The 22,777-nt window shown below is 40.4% G+C and overlaps 1 protein-coding gene across 1 annotated transcript; it reads right to left on the bottom strand.

Moving 5' to 3' along the window:
* Nucleotides 1-1,741: 1,741 nt before the first annotated feature.
* SLC39A6 (solute carrier family 39 member 6) lies at nucleotides 1,742-22,751 on the bottom strand. Its single transcript, XM_044243146.1, has 10 exons — nucleotides 22,102-22,751; nucleotides 19,217-19,954; nucleotides 17,546-17,729; nucleotides 16,364-16,533; nucleotides 14,931-15,149; nucleotides 9,808-9,913; nucleotides 6,710-7,087; nucleotides 5,393-5,473; nucleotides 3,871-4,061; nucleotides 1,742-2,970 (listed from the first exon to the last, which is right to left on the bottom strand). Exons 2-10 carry the CDS (start codon nucleotides 19,943-19,945, stop codon nucleotides 2,818-2,820), a joined length of 2,211 nt encoding a protein of 736 aa, XP_044099081.1. The 5' UTR covers nucleotides 19,946-19,954; nucleotides 22,102-22,751; the 3' UTR covers nucleotides 1,742-2,817.
* Nucleotides 22,752-22,777: the final 26 nt, after the last annotated feature.

Below are 22,777 nucleotides of genomic sequence, written 5' to 3'. Positions count from 1 at the left end.
TTGACATAGCTAGCGAGAATGTAGAGGAAGTCTTAGGGTCTGAGGTAGATGCCTTTCCCAGCATGGTTTTATTTCAAGATTACACTACCTTCAATTACCATGATGAACATTTTTTTTTCTAATCCCAGAAACTATTGAAATATGCTAGATATTTATGTGCTGCTTGAAGTTTTGGTAAAACACAGCAAACAATGCCTGGTTTGGAGGAGAAAGGGAAGAATTTTGATGTGATTATTTTAACAGTAATTGGCTTTTTTTTTTTTTTTTAAGATTCTATTCATTCATTTGACAGAGAAAGAGACAGCGAGAGCAGGAACACAAGCGGAGGGAGTGGGAGAGGGAGAAGCAGGCTTCCCACCAAGCAGGGAGCCCCATGTGGGGCTTGAACCCAGGACCCATGACCTAGGACAAAGGCAGACACTTAATGATTGAGCCACCCAGGTGCCCCCAACAGTAATTGACTTTCTATTTTTTCTTAGTAAGTCTATCTCTTTTTTAGAAAATTAATCCATAAAGTTCCCAAGTATACATGATCTACTCTATTTTTAGGTCTTCTAAAGATTTTATTTGAGAGAGAGCACGAGCAGGGGAAGAGGGCAGGGCAGAGGGAGAGGGAGAAGCAGATTCCCCACCAAGCAGGGAGGCTGACCTGGCTCCATCCCAGGACCCTGGGATCATGACCTGAGCCCAAGCCCAAGGCCTAACTAGCTGAGCCACCTATACACCTATCTCTGTCTTTTTCATTCAAGTTATTACTTGTGCATTTTTCTATCAGTCTTTTAAGCTTTCTTTCCCCCTAAAGATCAGGTTTTGGTTCACACTCTACAGCTCCTGCATGTTCTTTTAATCTCCATTCTCCCCCATATGAATCCATGGAAACTAACTCCTTAAACCTTCCATGTGTTCACTACGGAGTTTCCGTTTGACCTTGAGTGGGAACTATCTTTCCAGTTCACTCTGTTTTGTGGTTAGGCCCAGCACATCTTCCACCTTCAGAATCTGTGAAAAGTCAAGGCTGTGTTCCCCAATCTCAAGGAACATTTCCAGCTCTTCCAGAGCTTCCTCATCTTGCCCTGCTGTAGTAGCAGTAAGGAAGGTCTGTGGGCAGAATTCTGAAGCAGAGTAATCATTTGCTAGAGGAGATGCTTCATGTCATCCTCTGAGGCACCCTCAACCCTAGTCATTCTCTTGTTACCCATATCCATCCCTTTCACTTGGCTTGGGGAATAGAGATGATGGTCCAGTTGACTCTCAATAGGCTCTAAGTGGGGTCTAGGGTCTTGTCTATTTTATTATTATATTTTTTAAAATTCTCTTTAAAATGTAGGGCATCAGTGCTTTTTCTCAAGCTTAAGGCTCTGATTGTTATAAAAGAAAAATTAGGGGCAGCTTGGAACAAACTGTGGGTCAATATTTCTTAAACTATCTTTGTGGAAAAGAATTTAAAACTGAGTAATTGATGTAACTGATCAATAATATAAGTGAATTGATATACTATAGTCTGGATAGGACTTAAGAAAATCAGACATCTCAAATTCAGAGACAGAAAGTAGAATGGTGGTTATAGGGGCTGTGGGAGAAAGAAGTGAGTTATGGTTTAAAGCATATAGAGATCCAGTTCTGCAAGATGAAAAAGCTCTGGAGATCCATTGCACAACAATGTGAATATACTTAAAACTAATGAGCTGTATGCTTAAGTAGTTATGATGGTGTTAAAAAAAAAGAAGTCGGATATCTGATATCAAGCTGACATGGGGAATTTATTTTGTAGAAAAGCAACATCTAGAGAATGCCACAGACAGCCCTAGTATGTCTAAAGTACTACATATAAAAATGATAATTGCTCATAATGACAACACTGAAGCACTGAAGTACTTTCTGAATTCAAGGAGTCAAATTACACTCAGTGTAGTTTTAATGTCCTTGCCCATCTCAAAGCTCTATTATGCTGTCATTTGGTAAACCAGATAACCAGAACATTCAATACCCAAGTTTTTGGCCATACATAGACTTACTCATATTCATCTGGTATAACTCCACACAAATATTTGAACATTCCAATTTCTTGGGTAAGGTATATATTGCTTGAATTCATTAAATATACTTAGACTTCTCTATTATATAAAGTTAAATGTACAACTAAATTAGTAAAAAGTGCTCAATGTGGTTTATCTTACTGACAAATATGTTATGTGGTTTATTTTACTATGACAAATATGTTATGAAGGTACTCTACACTAGTATTGCCATTTTAATTTAAATTTTCTCTTCTATTTTGTAATGAGTTTTGTGACTTTTTTTTTTGGAAAGAAATCTGTGCCTTCTTAATTCTTACAGATTTTTTTTTTCTCTTTATTTCTTAGCTAAAATTCAGTACAAGTGTTATTGGTATCTTGGGCTTTCTGTGTATCCTTACTCCTAAATGCCAGCAGTTCTTCAGAGGCCTGACATCCAGCATGGGGCTTACTGTGTTAAATTAGGTTCTAGAAAAAGCATTAAAGATAATTTTCCTGAAATATACAGAATATGTCATGCCAAATCTCTTGTTTATACAATAAACTGGTAAAATTGGTAAATTGCACATATAGCTCATATTCCCAAAATAGAATAACTTAAATATTAAAACGTACCTTTGTGTTACCACCATAACTGACCTTATAAGCAAAACAAATGGAAATACTCAATTAAAAAAAAAATCACAAAATCCACTAACCGCAAAGGCTGCATATCACAGCTTATGAACTCTCATCTCCCTATGACCTATTCAAGCTACAGACAGCAATATTTTTTCAAGCTACTCTAGCATTTACACCCTAATTAGAAATTTATACGAAACACAATTTTATGTTCAAATACGGAAATAAGCAACATAATTCCAAAACCCAAAAGTATCCCAGCATTCTGTAAAAAGAAATATCCCCAGCGGCTACATCCATGGTCACTAGCATCATTGTGCAGCATCTCAGGTACCTTAAAGAAAAAACAAGAGCAACATTTAGGTTTTCAGAACCACGGATTCGTTTTTAGAAGAATTTACGGGGCAGTAATACTAGCTTTATATGTCGCTGGATAAACTGAGCCAACTCCTTATTTTTATTTATTTATTTAAAGATTTTATTTATTGCGATCAGTAATCCAAAAAGATACACCCTAAAGAACCTGTATTTTCTATGCTATCTTATAAAATACAGACTCACTTATTACTGTATTTATTATAAAGCCTTTTAAATTAATTAATTAATTGATTAAAAAAAGTAAGCTCTATGCCCACAGTGGGGCTAGAACTCATAACCCTGAGATCAAGAGTTGCACGCTCTACTGATTGAGTCAGTGAGGCACCTCCTAACTAAAGCCTTTTTAAAAATGAGGTTTCATGGGGTGCCTGGTTAAGTTGGTTAAGCATCTGACTCTTGGGTTTGGCTAAGGTTGTGATCTCAGGGTCCTGGGATTGAGCCTGGATTGGCTCAGCACTCAACTGTGGAGTCTGCTTGAGATTCTCTCTCTTTCTGCTCCTCCCCCCACCCTGGGATTCTTTCTCTCAAATCAATCAATCAATCAATCTTACTATTTTTTTTAAAGAGGTTTCACTGAACATTCTCTCTATTTTGTTAGTCAACACTGTAATTAGACTTCTTTTTTTTCTTTTTTTTTTTTTTTAAGATTTTATTTATTTATTTGACAGAGAGAGATCACAAGTAGGCAGAGAGGCAGGCACAGAGAGAGAGAGGAGGAAGCAGGCTCCCCGCTGAGCAGAGAGCCCGATGCGGGACTCAATCCCAGGACCCTGAGATCATGACCTGAGCCGAAGGCAGCGGCTTAACCCACTGAGCCACCCAGGCGCCCCTGTAATTAGACTTCTTAAAAACTTACCATATCAACCAGAGCAACATACATGAATAAGCCAGCGGTAAGTGCAAATATCCACATAGAAACATTTTCAGCATAATGACCAATAAAGATTCCCGTTGCCATTCCAAGATACGCCAGCATGGCTGACAAAGCATTATAAAGAACAGCTTGCTTAACAGTCATGCCAGCCTTTAGTAAAACAGCAAAATCACCTTTAACAGAAAACAAAAAAGGGAACAAAGAAAGGAAAGAAATCACTATTCAGACACATACCCAAGAAACTTTTTAATTTAAGAACTTCTCTAAATTTTTTTGAAGGAAAAAGAAAGCAGCTAACGATTACCAGGGGTAACAAGTATTAGTGTAAATCACACTAACACCTCTATAAATTAAGGTATTTATTTATTTATTTTTTTAAGATTTTATTTATTTATTTGTCAGAGAGAGAGGGAGGGAGAGCGAGCACAGGCAGACAGAGAGGCAGGCAGAGGCAGAGGGAAAAGCAGGCTCCCTGCCGAGCAAGGAGCCTGATGTGGGACTCGATCCCAGGACGCTGGGATCATGACCTGAGCCGAAGGCAGCTGCCCAACCAACTGAGCCACCCAGGCGTCCCAAATTAAGGTATTTTTTAATCCAAAGTTTTTCTTAAGGCTTTCACTCTGTCAATGAATGATAAATACCATGAATTTAAATTTGCGCTCTTGCACGGTCTTCAACAAGCTTATAATTGGGCACAAAGAAGAGGATTTCACTGATCATTTCACACATGAAATGATCAGCAAATGATAAAGGCAATCTATAATTAAGAGCTTAAGAGTCTAATGTTCTAGTTATAAAAGGATAAAAAGAGCAATGAAGATGGGAATAGCTAATAGAGGCTTCATGGAATATGAAGGACCTAGAATGTGGAACGTAAGCCAGATGTGGAGGATTATAAGCATCCGGCAGGCAGATGGGAGGCCTTCTGAATGGCAGAAAACATGCGAAGGAACAAAACTGAAAATGGCAGCACAGGTGTGTGCAAATATGTATCTACAAGAAGAAAAACAGGGGCATGAACTGGGATCCAGAACAACTCTGGGAAGGTTTTAAATCCTGGTGATAGAGGAGAAAAATATTCAAAACACAATTCATCAACTTCCCTTTTCTTTAGCTCCAGTGAGAATCCCTTTGCCAATTTCTCTCTGTTAATGGAAGCTGACTTCTTTGAATCCTGTGGTCTTACTCATATTGCAGGTATGAAGATAATGATCACTGACGTCACCAGTATGCTGGTCCAGGAAGGCATGTGGTAGGGTAAGAGGATGAGAGAGGAAGCCCACAAATCTCTCTGGCAATGCCACAGAGGCAGTTGTGTAATTATACTCATAGGGTCAGAGTACTGGCTGGAAACAAACTTATACTCAGTGAGAAAAGAAACCTAGCTAGGCTAGTAGAAGGCAGAGAAGTTATGAGGAAGCTTGCTGGAACCATCAATAGCAAATGCCAGTGACACTAGGACACTTCATCCCCCTGGAAAATACTGTTTATATGGCTTTCTTACCTAATTCATGAGGCAACTCGTGACAAAACACAGCAACAGAAGTACTTAAACCACTCGACAAACCTTCAGTAAAAGCAGCCCCTGGGTAAAAATCAATCAGAGAAAGTTTGGCTACGTTGTTCTATGGGTGTTTTTTTTTTTTTTTTTTTTTTTTTTAAATCTTACCAGCATACAGCATGAGGTGAAAGAAGTAAATGAGATTCTGGTCATGAATTAACAGAACTTTCCAGCAGCACTCTGCATATTCTTTACAAGTAACGTTAGGTTACATGAAATTAGGTTTAAATTTCCCAATGGAGCATAAGCAGGTACAACTGAGAAGGGTAAGTTCCACTGTGCTTCAGAGTGTTAGAGGATCTTATCACAGACCCGAGATGTAATCGTTATCACAGAAAACATTTATGTAAAAAGTAAACTGATTTAAAATGTTTGGAAGAAAATGCAGCAGTCAAGAGTACAAACACATTTCACTGGCCTCAGAAGAATCCACTAGGTAATTAGATTTGTTCACATTCATTCTTTCACTGTCTAATAAGAAAAGTCTAAGACAAATAGCTCCTCCCATTTTAAAAACTAGCACTGTATTCAACCGATCGCTTATAAAGTGTGACGGAGCATGTGTATCTCCTCCTCTGTTGCTTCTGCTGTGCACAGTACCCAGAGGAGGAAGCACACCAGGCTTCCAGGGAGCCAACTGTGCTCCTCTCTGCCTGGTTACAAAACAGCACTGCCTCCTTGGGCAAGGGGTTCACCCTGCCAGGCCTTAGCTGCCTAACCTGTAATTATTTCCACTGCTACTTCCAGCACCAGGTCACTACAATTTTTAAGTATTCTATTATCTCTTGGTTATGATAGAATGAACAATAGCAAAATCTCTCTTAAAATTTTTTTTTAACTCAACTTATCAGATATGCTAGGATTCCTTCCATATAAAAGATGATGGAAAAAAGTGTCTTGTACCTTAATATTGTTTATACTGCAGATAAGGGGGGGAACTCTAATGTAAAAACAAACAAACAAAACCCGACAAAAACATATACTCCATGCATGTTAAAGCTTGATTTTAAGATTCTACAAATTAAAACAATTTTTGAGAGTTACCACTTAGGTAACGGAGCAGGCAGTTTGCAGCACTTAATCTTATGTAACTTTTATTTAGTACTTCACTGTCAACAAAGCTACAGAAGAAATAACATTCTGATGATCTTAGAAGTTATTAGCTTTATCAAAATGGCCCCAGTCTTCATTAAAAGGGGCCTGGTGGCGTCATGTGACTTTCAGAGTCAGCCAACAAGAAGCAAACATGCAGATGCGTACCAATTGCGAGGCCATCGCTGAAATTGTGCAGGCCGTCGCCCATGATGACCATCCAGGCCAACGTGGCGATGCCGGCGTCCTTCAGCTCCTCCCGAGAGTAGCGCTGACTGTGACTGTGGGGGTGGTGGTTTTGGTGGTGGTGGTGATGCAGAATATGATGGTAATCATGATGGTGGTGAATGAGATCGTCGGACTGGCCGAGCGTATCATGAAAATGTGAATGGCACTTATTCTTGCAGCCTCGGGGGACATATTCATTATAGACTTCCTGTGGATGGGCATGGGCTATCATGACCTCTTCTTCTTCCAGGATTGCTGGCTGTGGAGAATCAAAGTGGGAGGGCTCCTGTGAGTCCCCTCGTAAATAGCCTTCAGGTCCTAGGTGTAAACATAAGGGACATTGGGTCAAAGTCAGAAGGCTTTATTAATGCGCGTATTTCAAACATTCCCCGACAAAGTCAAAAAAGATCTTAGAGCATGGCAAGCCTCTCACATACAGAATGAAGCAGAATACTGCTGATGCAAAACATCAATAGGTTTTAATGAATTTTAGAAATGAAATGGCCTCACAGATTAAGAACGGACTTTAAACTTCAATCTCCAATAACTAGCCCCAAGATTCTCCCTTGATTTCTTCTGCCTTACATTTTTTCTTTTTCAAGTTATTAATAAAATTCCATTTAATTAACATACAGTATAATACCTGCCTCCTTACATTTTAAAAGATGTCTTTTTTCCCTGGTTAAAAAAGCAGCATATACTTACTTTAGAAAAACAGTTAAGAAAAATACTGAAAATTGGGAATAAAAAACATGCATAATCCTCTTGTCTAACTTCTTTTTTTAGGGTGAAGTTCAAGGAAAAATAAGCATTTGAAATACAGTGATCACCAAGGACAATTTACTTATTATCTACTTGTACAAAGAAAAGTAAATTTCAACAATAAAGTTTTGTTTTTTCCCTTTGTCCTGTGCACGGATCACACTTTTCATGGGTACATTCCCAACACTGTGGTCCAGTTCCAGGGCAACAACTCCCTCTCACTGTTATACACCAACTGGACTCCGTGATGAAGAAGGAATAGACACAAGAAGAGCAAGAACATTTTATTTACTCTTCAGAGAAAAAACCAGGATAAAAAAACCAAGGTTGGGAAGGAAACCGTAGAGGTAGGCAGTAGCAACTAAGCAGATTTCTCCCTGGTTAGTGAGCACTTACTCTGGCCAGGTACTCTGCCGGGCATGGGGGACAGATGGGAGTGTGACAAAGTCTCTAACTTCAAGCACGTTCTGTTCTTTTTTTTTTTTTTTTTTTAAAGATTTTATTTATTTGATGGAGAGAGAGGAATCACAAGTAGGCAGAGAGGCAGGCAGAGAGAGAGAGGGAAGGAAGCAGGCTTCCCGCGGAGCAGAGAGCCCGACGTGGGGCTCGATCCCAGGCCCCTGGGATCATGACCTGAGCCGAAGGCAGCGGCTTTAACCCACTGAGCCACCCAGGCGCCCCTTTTTTTAAGATTTTATTTATCCATTTGACAGAGAGAGAGAGAGAGAGAGATCACAAGCAGGCACACAGGCCCGCAGAGAGAGAGGGGGAAGCAGACTCCCCACTGAGCAGAGAGCCGATACAGGGCCCGATCCCAGGACCCTGAGACCATGACCTGAGCCGAAGGCAGAGGCTTTAACCCACTGAGCCACTCAGGCGCCTCTAGCACGTTCTGTTCTTGTGGGGCGACAGACACATTTAATAAGAAAACATGTGTAAATAACGTCCTATGAGGCACTGGGCAGCATGGAGAAAACCAGAAAAGGGTAATGGGAAGGACAGTAACTGGGAGACATTTGTCTTTGCGTGATCAGGTAAGGCCTCTGAGTCTAACTGATGGGGCAGGAATTTGTGTGAAGATCCGACAGGAGGCTTCCGAGCAGGAACAATAGTGAATGCAAGGCTTGGAGATAAACTTGGTGTGCTCACGGAATGAAAAGAAGGGCAGTGAGATTGGACACAACGAACAATGGGACAGAGTGGAGAGCAGGGTCGGACCATGAGGGTCATGGCGAGGAGTCTGGTTTAAAATTTTCATCTTATCTCATTTCATCCAATAAGAAATGGCAAGCTAAGAGTCCAGTTACAGGAAAAACAGTAACTTCACAGCGGGGCATCACGGCAGGCAGCACACCGCATTACTGGAGAGGATATAATACCACATTGTGGTACTTCTGCCCCGAGTGATCAATCTAGTCCTAAAAGAGATTAGAAACAGCCCAAATGAGGGGCAACTAGATGCAGTATTTGATCCTGGGCTATGCTCTGGACCAACTTTTTCTTCTGATGAAGGGAAAATATAAAGGAGTCATTAAGACAACTGGAAAAACACAAGTGAGGTCTAGAGACTAGTAATGACATGGTATCACATTAATTTCCTGATTTCAATAACTGAACCATGGTTATACAAGACAATGTCCCTTTTCTAAGTAAACATATAGGGAGCATGTGGGGATACAGAGACATCTCGTCTGTAATTTACTTTCAAATGGCTTAGCAAAACAGTGTGTGTATGTGTACTCAGAGAGAAACAGAATGATAAGGGCGGGTAAAATATGGGGGCTGTATGAAAGATACAGAAATTCTCTGTATTACCTTTTTTTTTTTTTTTTTAAAGATTTTATTTATTTACTTGATAGAGAGAGAGAGAGTACAAGTTGGGGGAGCAGCAGGAGGAGGAAGTGGGAGAAGCAGGCTCCCCACTGAGCAGGGAGCCTGATGCAGGGCTTGATCCTAGGACCCTGGGATCATGACCTGAGCCGAAGGCAGACGCCTAACTGTATGAGCCCCCCAGGCGCCCCTCTTTGCAATACTCTTGAAACTTTTCTGTATGTCTGAATTCCTTCAAAATAAAAAATTAGAGGATGAAATGTAAATATAATATAAACAGCTTACTCACTGGCAATTAAAAAGAAAAGGCATTAAATATTTCAAAAGTAAAAAAAAAAAATAAAATAGACAAAGGGACATGGTCCCCTCTGTCCCAGATAGTCCAAGCTGCCTGCAAATCACAGTGCAGTAAACTCCCTCCACACCTCAGATTTGTTAAGACTTACGATCATCTGCGTCTACTTTCTCCTCATTTGTTGAAAGTTGAGATTCATACTTGGACAGCTGCTTCTTAATCTCCACATCATCATCAGTTTCAGGTTTTTTCTGATTCTAAAATGGTAAGAGAAAGCAGCACTTTAAAACCATTGAAGTGCTTCTGTGTACAATTATAAACAAACAGTTAAGCGGAAGACCCAGGGAAGACAACAGAGTAAGGGACCTTTATTGGGATTGGGATAAAAGTCCTCCAAGGGCTGGCAGGGCCTATAGTTAATTTACACAGCACCTAGCCGTGTGTTTTAGGCATAACAGTTGCTCAGGATGGTGAAGCATCAAGGCTTCAGTAATAAGAAATGTTGCAAAATCACATATCCATCTTTCTCAATGTCCCCTAGGTCATCTACTTTAAATGTGCTCTGGGGAGCCTGTTAGAAATGAACAATCTTGGGCCACACCCAGACCTAATGAATCAGCACAGGGATTTTAACTAGAGGCCTGAATGCTTCATACACATATTAAACAGAACTATGCCTCAGGTTATCAATTTTAGAACCAACTGGAGACATTTTTTCCAGCATTTAGTGATCTGCTAACCAACTGCTTGGTTCTCTCCAGCCCTCTTTTGGACACCGAAACCCCATACTTCCCAGACTTTTTATAACCTAAAACTATACTGTGACACTGATAAGGTGTTTGCTATTAAAACTAAAATACTTTTCCTATAATAAAACACCATTACCAAGCTTCCTTTTTTTTTTTAAAAACAAATCTCTTATTAGTTAGCCTCGAATTTATCACTAGGTTTTTTAACCACCTCAATACCATGCTTGAGCTATTATCCTTATCTTTGAGCCCAAGCAGAAAGGTCACCATTTGAACAATGGTGCAGTGTGTGATTTACTTATGTAAATCATTCAATACTTTACTTTGCTTACTTACATAAAAGTAATACTTTACTTATATATGTTTCCTATGTAGAAGAGAATACTCAAAATGACTGAAAATGGTCCCACAAATAATAGATTTCTTATCTGCAGTCCTTTTGAGTATGACTTAAACAATCACCACTGGGCCCGAGATTTCATTCTAGCTCTGATAACATGTAAACCATCCGTACATTCTTAGACTATAGAGTTTTTAAAGGCAAGCACACAAACCCATCTTTATACCGACCCCCAGCTTAGTACCTTTAACGGAGAAAGTACTTCAATGTTTGTGACAATAAATGAATTCAGGATGTTTTATATCAGTTCAGTTAATGCTTTCTTTCCTGCTGGGCAATGACTCTCCAGAGAATTTACAGATTAACCAGTTCTTTCATTCTGTAAGTATCAGGACCTATAATGTTCCCTATGCTGTATGCTGGCAATACAACATAAAGCAAGATACACATGGTCAATGTTTTCATGGAGCTTATCATCCATAGAGAGGGAGGCTTTACAGATATAACGATTAAACAATTCTTTGATTGCAATTTTTCATGTTTTATAAAGGGAAAACACATAATGCTATGAGAGTGTATAATAAGACCTAACTAAGTCCCAGGGCAGGTTTCCTTGAGAAGGTGATCCTTACACCAAGACCTAAGATAAGCAGAAGCTTGTGGGGGAATAGAGGTGGATTCCACGTAGGGAGAACAGCATGTGGGAGGGTCTTAAAACAGAAAGAGGCCAATCCCATCCCAGAAATGAAAGCAGTGCAAGGTGGTCAGAGATAGGGGGCTAACGGCTGGGTGGCAGAAGGAGACCCAGACAATGCAAACCAAGTTAAAAGTGTGGACTATGTCCTACAAATATAGAGAAGTCACTGAAGGAAGGATTATAAATGGCGGTGTACAACTTCATCAGATTTCCATTGAAACAAATCACTTTGTTCTGTTCTGGACTGGGAGAAGGAAACAATAAAATACTGTAGACAGGCCAGTTAAGAAGTGGATGCTATCACCCAGGTGGGAGAAAAGCATGGCTTAGACTAGAATGATAGCAAGGAAGAGGGAGAGAAATGGAAAAGTTACGGATGTATTCACTAAAACTAGCCTAGATACGAGGATAAGGGAGATGTCATAGATGACCTGCAGGTCCTCAACGTGACCTTCACTGGTAGAAACAGCCTTCACTGGTAGAAAAAAGTTTTTGAGGTTGAACTTATTATAAAGGTCCAACTATATATAATCAAGTATGAGATGTAACCTCATACATCTGAGGTGTATTTGAATTTGAATATTGATTTCAAATTGACAGATATCTTATGATATATGCAATCTCCTAAGGATGCAGAATGGATATCTTCAGGAAAATCCTAGGTCCTGTTACAAGGCTGAAAAAGTTCTAAACACTCACTGTATATGGAAGAACTTTTTTTTTTTTAAGATTTTATTTATTTATTTGACAGAGAGAGAGATCACAAGTAGGCAGAGCAGCAGGCAGAGAGAGAGCGGGAAGCAGGCTCCCTGTTGAGCAGAGAGCCCAATGGAGGGCTCAATCCCAGGACCCTGAGATCATGACCTGAGCCGAAGGCAGAGGCTTAATCCACTGAGCCACCCAGGTGCCCCTGTTTTGTTTTGTTTTGAGAGAACAAATGTAATTTAAAACTGTTAAATGAGTAACTCTAAGATCTGGACACCTTTAACAAAAGATAAACTCAATGTATTCTGAAAGGGAAGAGAACAACTAACATTTGCAAAACTCCTGTGGGAAGTCTGTGTAGAAATTATGCTTGCTTGCCATTTAAAGTTTCTTATACGTTCAACAAATGTTTGTTAACTATTATCATGCCAGATGCTATTCTAGGCATTGGAGATGTAGCAAAGGTCCTAGCTCTTCAGAGCTTTTATTCCAGTAGAAACTATTTTAGAAAAGAGATCATTAAACTTCTTTGACTATAAGCCATAGTAAAACACGTCATACACTGTACATTACTGCTGCCTTTAAAAACATTGGTCATGACACAAGATTGATTTCACAACTGAGTTAAAAATTGTTCTGTGTTAAATCACAGGGAGCCTACTTCTTAACAGTCCCATGTTAAAGAGTACCAGATTAAAGAAAAGCTATCTATAGGTAAAATTTAAAAACTAAATTGAAATTAGAATGTTAGAAATGATGGCATGTGAACTAGAGACACAGTAAAACAAACAAACCTCCAAACCTCCCCCTGAAACTAATGTAAGATCATTTGTTTTTTTAGGGAAAGAATTCCAGGGAATGTCAGCAAGTAGGATATATCCTCCAATCAGTCCAAGTGAAGCACCTGGGACAATGGGAACATGGAAGAGGACTCCTGGATGAGGAGTGAATAAGCTATTCTCATTTCACTTCTTTCCTCTAGCTTTAGGTCCAGTAAAGAGAAGGTTCACAATTTGTAACTTGAGGTATTAGTGAAGGACAAATCTCTAAGGGCAAATGTTCACAGGAGGGAGAAGGAGGCAACTTTCCTGTTCACACACGCACTTGCTTCCCACAGTGAGCTCTGCGCTCAACAGGAAACAACTGCGTTTGTTTTCAAACCTCTTCATGCCAGTTAGGCTTGTTATAGTAATTGCACAATTTAATGACACATAACTCAAACTGTGAAATGATGGTGAGAATAGTTCTATGAAAACTTAAGCTGAATGCTTTCATAAGATTCAAAAGCAAGTTGTTAAAAAAAAAAAGACTATCAAGTTATGTAAAGCAACCATTGCATAAAATTTACAAAACCTAGATTCTACTCTCGTATAGCTTTCCAAGTGTGTAACCTCTTCTTCACTTGAGAGAAACCAAAATTGGAGACTGTAGGTGAAGGAGCATGGCTACAGAAAAAATTATCAAACTTCTGACTCAAAGAAAACCTTGGTCAACAACAAATGATCAGAATATGAATGTACACGCAGTTTAAGTTAAATTAAAATATCTAAGATGTGTATACGTCCTTTTTAAGAGTTTCCATCAGGACAGTCCTTTGACTGACTTGCCTGGTCACATCAGTTTAAGAGGTGACAGATAACCATAGTTAATTTTTTTTTTTTAAACCAGAAATAAAGAGCCTATGGTTTGGCTTCATACTATTTTCTGGTGGCAATCTGTAAAGGACAAGACTGTGAAAGTCACAAACCCTCTGAAACATGGAGAATATTCAGCTACAGGGTGAATAATTAAAGTTAATGAGAACAGTTAACCTAACTACCAAAAAATACTGACAGTGTGACCATAATGCTTCTTTAAAAAACAAAGCATGTAGGGGCGCCTGGGTGGCTCAGTGGGTTAAGCCTCTGCCTTTGGCTCAGGTCATGATCTCAGGGTCCTGGATCGAGCCCCGCATCGGGCTCTCTGCTCAGCAGGGAGCCTGCTTCCTCCTCTCTCTCTCTGCCTCTCTGCCTACTTGTAATCTCTGTCTGTCAAATAAATAGATGAAATCTTTAAAAAAAAAGAAAGCCTCTGCCTTTGGCCCAGGTCATGATCCCAGGGTCCTGGGATCGAGCCCCACATTGGGCTCTCTGCTCAGTGCAGAGCCTGCTTCTCTCTCTCTCTCTCTCTGCCTGCCTCTCTGCCTACTTGTGCTCTCTGTCAAATAAATAAATAAAATCTTTAAAAAAACAAAAAAACCAAAGCATGTAGGGATTTCTGGATGGCTCTGTTGGCTCTGTTGGTTAAATGTCCGACTCTCAATCTCAGCTCAGGTCTTGATCTCAGCATGGAGGTCTTGATCTCAGCATGTTTTTAAGAAAAAACAAAAAAAACAACAAAAAACCCACACAAACCAACAAACACAACACTTTACTGAGGTATGACTGACAATGAAGAAGGCGTCCATATTTAACAAACACACATCAATAAATTTGGGTGTATATACCCAAGAAACCGTTGCCACCATCAAGGCTGTAATCATGATGCTTCAGATCTTCAAGACTCTGCTTGTGCCTTGTTTGGTTTTACACAAATGTTGAACCTCTGCCATTTTTACCCTTTCAGGAGTCTGAAGGAAATACTGAAAACAGAGAACTCCAGGGTTATGCCTCTGGAAAGAAAAAGTATTTCAGGGTACTGAAACTCTCTTGAATGAAGATCATACCTGCTGGAAAAGCTCAGCTAACAGTCTAGTTAGAATCCTACTCAAAAATGTCTAGTAAGTAAACAGTACTTTTCCTTACCTTTTTCTTCTTATCTTTAAATTGCTTGATCAATGTGAGTACATGTTCAACAAGAAACATGAAGTACAAGCCCCCCAGGGCTGTCAGACCCTTCCATGTGGAATCAAAATAGGTACTTTCTTCTATGTTTTGAGAAGACAGATGACTGAAAAGTGGCCCTCTCTTCATTTCCATTGCAGACTCTTCATGGCTGTGACTATGGTGGTGACTTGCATGAGACTACAGGAAAAACAGTATGTATTTTATGAATTCATTAGTTTCATACATGTCAGAAAACTTGGCTAAGACAGTAAGGCCAAATATGGAAACCATTCAGAATTAGGCAATTAATGGGCTATGTCAGAACTGAGGGGGAAGTTTAATACATCAAAATGACCCACAGGCTACTAGTGAGCTAGAGCTTAATGTATAATGTGCTAAGGCACTTAACGGTGTGCATTGGTTTAGCGTGATGACAGAAGCATTCCCTGACTCTCATATAGGTAGCAGGTATTTTCAATGCTGAACAAGTTACCATGGCCACAAATGACAGGGAATTCCCAGACTCAAGAGGCATACAGGGTGTTCTATTTGTACTCCACACTGAAAAAGCCCACACCAGTCTCTTTCTGTGCTTACAAAAAGCCTAGTGTGTGTCACGGGCCCTGGCAGGTATCTGAGATCAGGTGCTACGCTCCAGCAGTCTGCAGCAGGCATTGGCCCTCGGGCATGGTAGGGAACCGAGTGTGCAGCTCATCAACAGAGGGGAGTTGGGGGTGGTCACAGGGTACACCCTACACACAGGCTGCGTGGTGAACATCTGCCATCTGGGGACGGGGAGCTCAGCACAGCAAAAACAGTTTTTCACTACACGATGGAACATGACGGGCTATGTAGAGAGCTCTCATAAGGATTTTTTCCCTACTGACCTGTAAACCTTTAAGGGAAGCTTAAAAGATGAGATCTAAACATTTAACTTTTTAATGGAGCTATTAAGTAAACTCTATTCAAATTACTTAAGAATTTACTTGTATCAGTGAGTGTGAATCTCTAATTATACACATAAATTCAACTCCAAAGGAAAACTTATTTCTTGAGTACATACAGAATCAGTTTTTATTTCTGTAGCAATTACACTAATGTATCTGTCACAGTAACAATATCTGGGCAGAATCTATCTCCTTTTATTAACTGGGTCCAAAAAGTTAAATTAGTCTGTATTTGGTAAATTTCATTAAAGAGAAAAGCAAAAAACAAACCACGAACATATACTAAGATGTAGTATGTAAATGCAAATTTCAGTCACCTAATACAGTTTAGAATCAACTCCTCTAAACCAAATTTCTAATCTCTTAAATATATCAAACAAAGAATTCTAGTACAAACCAAAAATATATTAATCTTTTCACTGTTGAATAATAAAATACACTGATAGGGCAAATGTCTGTACTTACATGTGGAAGGAGGTGTAAAAAAGCATCACCACTTAATGTCCCAACGGCCAGCGCCACAAGGAAACTTAGGAGAAATTTGAAGAACACCCGATTCATGAGAGGCACTAAGATAACGCCGAGCAAAGACAGAAAACTGATGATGGAAATAGCTATAAAGCCACCAACCCAGGCTGTCAAATAAACACAGCAAAGGAAAAATTATACAATTGATGAACTTTAACAGAGTAGCATAAAGCAACTTGTCAAAGCAAGTTGCATTTCTTAAGTAAAGAAATACAAACTTAGTGGAAGAGGGCTGTGGTAACAGAATAATAACTGAGAAATCTGTTTCTGGTGCAAATGAACAATCTGATTGAACCCTCCTGGGAAAGAGCAGAAACCTGGTGGAAAGTTCTTCAGATGGGGGTCAAAGGGAGAAAATAGTTACCAATGACAAATTCTAGATCACTTGGACCTGAGCTTTTGGACTCCCATACACAGCTAAATTATGAAAGAGAGGAGTTAAAAAAAAAAAAAAAAGAAGAGGGGCGCCTGGGTGGCTCAGTGGGTTAAGCCTCTGCCTTCAGCTCAAGTCATGATCCCAGGGTCCTGGAATTGAGTCCCGCATCGGGCTCTCTGCTCAGCAGGGAGTCTGCTTCCCTCTCTCTCTCTCTCTGCCTGCCTTTCTGCCTACTTGTGATCTCTGTCTGTCAAATAAATAAAATGTTAAAAAAAAAAAAAGAAGAAAAAAGAAATATAAAAAGAAAGAATCTGAGAATTCAATGATTTATTCAGTAAACAAGGGAATTATTTATCTACCATAGTTTTTGAGCAACGCAGGTCTACACTACAGCAGAACTGATCCTGGTTTCACTTATTAATAAGAACCAGATTTAGGCTCTTAAACAGCAGATATTAACTGACCTTCTGAAACAGTGTGACAACATAAAAAGCCCAAATTTCAGATGCCCCTGATTTCCTGTAGGATGACCTCAGCTACATAGCTGTTTTATTTTTTTATTATTATTTTTTTTCTTAAGGCAAGGCTAACCAGCTTGCTTTCTTCACTTTCAAGGCAGAGAACAAACAATTAAGATACTTGGGATTATGCTGGAAAATGAATAGGTTGATATAAATATAAGAAAAAGTGTAACATAAATGTATCTACTTGAAATTATTTTTGCATAAAAAAGATGACTCTACCTATTTGTAAAGAATAGGTCTTTGGAGGGATTTCAGCTTTCTTTTCACTTGTTGTATGAATCAGACATGATCTAGCATCAATTTGATTGATGATGGCTGGGCAGAGATAGTTGAACTCCGTTGCATTCAGCAGAACCTGGATGCCCATGCCATGAGATGTAAGCAACTTTGACGCATTGAAACACTGCAGGAAACAAAGCAGTGAAAATCACCAAAAAGCCTTCTCATTACACAATCCAAAAAAGTTTTCTGATGATACAACACCCTTTCCATACTGAAGCTACTTCTTTATTTTTTCAAGTTAATGCATTAAAACCAACTTGTGTCTTGAGTACTTTGGAACTTGCCTCAAGCTCCCTGGAGATGCTATGTCACAATGGCAATATCCTACCTCTTTGCCTATTTTTTTCTCAGGAGAAGCAGCTCAGTCACTAGTAATCCAGAAAGAAAGCCCTCAGCGGAACAACCTTGAGGATAAATGGACATTCACAAGCCTGTTAACTCATTGTATAAACCTATTAAGGAAATGAGCTTTAATTTTGAGATGGAGTTCATTAGAGATTGAGAAATATGGTGCTTTAGTAGTAATGCTACCCTACATGGCCTAAACAAGCCCAAGACACGTCACTCTTCCTGCAATGACTGTACTTGCAAAACTTAGCTCAGTTCTGTCTATTCACCTGGCAAAAGCTCTACGAGAGAATATTAAATTATGTAAATTACTCTTACAGAGGGCAAGGCTGGTTAATAAAACAAACTTGTACCAGCAGGCAGCTGTTTCAACAACTTAATTAGATGACAAGCTTAGTTTGAAGAGAATCCCCTCTAGGTAATCTAAGCTCCCCTTCTCACACAAAAAAATTGGCAGTAGCACCTGTTTCTCATCTTCTGTAAAGTTACTTTAAATTCCCATAGTTCTTGGCCAATACTATTCAGGACAAACTTTAGGACCAGTGTTGCTATGGGAATGAACATTAGGATTATTCTGGAATTGGTACAGTCATAGGATGACTTGAATGAAGTACTCTTTAAGGTTTGCATATTAATGCATACCAACTAATTCCTTGCCCTGGACATTTCTCAGCCAAGGAAAATTGTACAGTCTGGAAGTCAAGTTTAGGAAAAACACATGACTTTAGAACCTCAGTTCCCAGATTTTTCTATTGTCCAGCACATGGTTCTTGGGAGCTGCTCCAGTTTCAGCACTCCACAAGTCATTGAGATCCCTCTTCCAAGAAGGTAACACTACTGCTCTTCTTGCCTTCTATTGTGCCTTCAACCACACCTTTCCCTAAAACATGGATTCTAACGCCTGCTTTTTCCACCTCTCATTCTCTACTTTTCATTAACAATATTCACCTTTTAAAGACTTTATCCAAAAATAACCTTGATTACTGCTTTTCATACTCATTTTAAATTCCATATTAGAAAACAGTTGTAGCTGCCAGCACCATTTTATAAAAAAATTACCCTCCAAGTTTTCTATCAGTAATGTTTACAACACAGTAGGGACAAAGGCCTTTGGGTTTTGATGGATGCCTGGATGAGAAGGTAGAAATTCGCTCTCCAATAACCTCATCATTTTATTTTTACTTTATGCTCCTTGCAAGTAGAGATAGAATGGCAATGACATGACAAACAAGCAGGCATAATGAAAAGCATTCATCTTACCTCCTGAGTATGTTCATTTGTGTTTCTGGAATACATAAAGCCTTTTCTGGGCTCGCTCACAGATTCATTTGTTTTCCTACTGGCCAGCCGGCTCACCTGGTTTTTTTCTGTGATACTGGGTGGAGTGGAACTGCTCACATCTTTGGGGAAAGGTCTTCCGGGTTTTGGAGTGTCTATTGTCTCTAGAAAGTGAGTTCCGACTTCAGAGACAGCATTATACATAGTTGAGGTCACTTCACTAGCAGTAACACCATCCTTGATTAAAACAGTCCTTTTACCATTGGTACGTTCAGATCGGCGAGATCCTTTCCCCTGGCTGTTTCTGGGATCCTTACCCGAACTATCAGACTCATGGTCTGGGCAAAAACCTTTCCGATTGTTTTTATTGGAAGCAGCGTGATTACGGTGAGAGTGGTGATCATGGTCAGAGTGATGGTCGTGGTCATGGTGTATATGGATTTTTTTAACCTTATCTATGCCTATATTCTGAAGCAGTTTTCTGAACCCTTCAACTGACAAGGAATTATTTTCTCCATAGCGATGGAAAAGCTGCTGTAGATGATGTCGCCGTGTGGTAACTGCCAAGTCAACGTTAATGCCAGATTCCCAATTTGTAATAATTTTCTCAGTGGTCTGAGGGAAAGCAGTTGCTGGTTCTAGTTCATGAAGGGGATTTGTGACTGACAGGGTGAAGGTCAGAATCAAGATTACAGATAAATTCCTCGCCATTGCACCTTCCTAGAGAAAATAGAAAAAAAAAATTCTTGCCTTCGCTTTTAAAACAATTTGAATTAAGAAATCTCATGCTGAAAATTGGTATCAAGTAATCAAGGTTTATAGAACACCATTTAGTGTGCCTGACTGGTGTACTGCTACCTACTGTGAAAACATAAAAGAACTATATATATATATATATGCACACACACACAAAGGAAATAGAAAGAATCCTAGGCTCTACCCCTGAATTGGTAAAACACTTGAAACAACTGGAGAACAACTGAGTGCTGAGACCATAATTAGCACTGCAAAAGCAATAGTAACTCAGAAATTGGAGATTCATGTGGTCACAGCCATAGCTGGCAACTTCTTATTACTGCTTCTGTGGACCCTCAAAAGGGAGGGCCCGGTAAGAACAAAGATTCGAAACAATACCCCATTATCCCCACTATCATCATTATTTCACAGAATAATATTTTAATGTTAAAAAAAAAGTAGAAATGACAATCTCAAAATAATTCACATTTAAAACTTTTTCTTAAATACATACAAATCAATTTAAAGCTTCTTTCCCCCAATCCTACTCCTCAAAGGTACCTAGTGTTGCCAGTTTCTTGTATTATCCCTTAGGATGGTTTCTATCCATACTCAAATAGATGTGTCTTTTTTCCTTTATACAAACAGGATCTTTTTTCCCCACTTTTTCCTCTGTGCTGGTACATATAGATTGATCTCATTCTCTTGAGTGACTGCAAAATAACACCTCTTCAAATAACTTCAGAAAAAGGGTATCATTCTTATGGCTATAAAAGAGTGAAAATTTTATCACAGACTATCATCATTCATCCACACAATAGTATTTGGACCCAAAGGCCCACACTCCAAACAGAATATTCATGTTGAGCTTTAGGGCACCTAGCTGGCTTAGTCAGTGGAGCTTATGGCTCTTGAACTTGTAGATTTGAGCCCCATGCTGGCTGTAGAGATTACTGTGAAATAAAATCTGAAAAATGTAAAAAATAAATAAAACAAAGAGCTCATTTTTAATTTATCTATAGATAAATATCTATAGATAAATTATAGATAAATAAATATAGATATTTATTTATATATCTATATATAAATTAAAAATGAGCTCTTTTATTTATTTTTTACATTTTTCAGATTTTATATCTATAGATATCTATATCTATATCTATAGATATCTATGTATAAATTAAAAATGAGCTCTTTGTTTTATTTATTTTTTAAATATATAGATACCTATATCTATATATCTATATATCTATCTCAAGTTGCGCCTTGAAAAGCAGAACTCAGCTAAACAAGGGAAGGTATAGTCCGGAGAAGCAGATGGACAGACATCTCAGGACCCAGCAGACGTCCATCATCAGTGATGGATGGTGATTGTGACCAAATTTATCTGCCTTCAGCCAGAGAGGCTAGGGCTGGGTTCTGGAGATAGAGACCGAGGACGGGGCAACCTAGCTCTACCACCTTCAGCTGTTTCCTGCACCAGGAAAAGCTGGTAAGATACATATTTGACGGATGACTGAAGAAACCACATGAACGAATGTCTGCGCGGGTGCCCCATAACTGCCATTTGTTTGTTGCACACTGCCGCTTGCTTATTCTACTGGGAGCAGTGGAAAATGGAAGTAACTACCATAGGGCTAGACTCCTAAAAGAAGAATCTTCAGAGCCTGAAGTTTTGGAAATTCAGTTAATATACAAAAATGAAAGATAAAGAAATCATTCGCAGGATGGGGAGCGGGGTGGGTGGGGACACGCACAGACGGATGGCTCAGTGGACAGCTGCATGCGTTTCTCCAGGGAGGATGCTTAGGGCAGTCGCGGACCGGCCGGCGGATTTTCCCTGCAAATCAACGTGTGTGGAAGAATAAAGAAAGCCGAAGGACAAGGGTCTGGAAAAAGGGGCGAGTGGAGAAAATGGGAAAGAGGACACAAAACTGCTTCCAAAGGCTTTTTAATTTTTAAACACCACAGTACCTTCTTCGAATACGATATGAACAGGACAGACTGTTTCGTCCTAAAGTCCTTCACTGCACCCCGAAGCCCAACTATGCACCCGAAACTGGGAAAGTCCGGCCTCCACGGCCCGCGAGGCTCCCCTCTCAGCTGTCCCCTCCCGGACCTGCGGGACTCACCTCTTCGCGGCCTCGCCGTCCCGCTGCCCGGCCCCTCGCGCCGCTTCAGTTCCCGCGGGCGGTCCGGAGGGTTCGGAACCGCTCCGTGCTTCTCTCTGAAAAACCTCTACAGGGCACGGAGAAGCGGCGGTCTCATCTGGCCGGCTGCCCCTCGGGCCGCGGTACCGCCGCGCAGCCACCGGGAAGCCGCGCCCCACGCGCCTCGCCTCCCGGGAGCAGGAGGACAATTACTAATTACCGCCGCGCGCAGCGCGCCGCCGCGAACCACCGCCTCCGCCGGCCATGACTTCAGGGCATGCGCAGTGCGACCCGGAACCCCGTCCCGGTCGGGCAGATCCGCGTGTCCGCCTGTTCGCCGGCGCCACAGGGCTCGCTGGAGCGGGAGGGGCAAAGGCGCGGGCAGAGTGGGCTGTGAGCCCCGACACCGGCAAGCTGGGAGCCCTTTCCTCGAGCCCTTCCGCAGCCCTGCGCCTCTCTGAGGCCCGAGACGCGCTCTCTAGGCCCCGCGGCCAGCCCCATCCGCTAGCTGGGGCCCTGGCCGTGAGGGGCAGCGGGACGTTCCTGACAAGCACACGAGCCTCGGGTCTTTGTGGAAGGTCCTGGGCCACTCCAGTAGGGCCTTCGTTCCTGGGACGGAGGCTGTGCTTCTGCGCTGGGCCACCATCCATAAGAGAGC

The sequence above is a fragment of the Neovison vison genome, chromosome 3, assembly GCF_020171115.1.
Source record: "Neovison vison isolate M4711 chromosome 3, ASM_NN_V1, whole genome shotgun sequence".
NCBI classification, from domain to species: Eukaryota; Metazoa; Chordata; class Mammalia; order Carnivora; family Mustelidae; genus Neogale; species Neogale vison.
The sequence above is the reverse complement of the archived record's forward strand: the minus strand, read 5'-3'. Positions and strand labels throughout refer to the sequence as shown.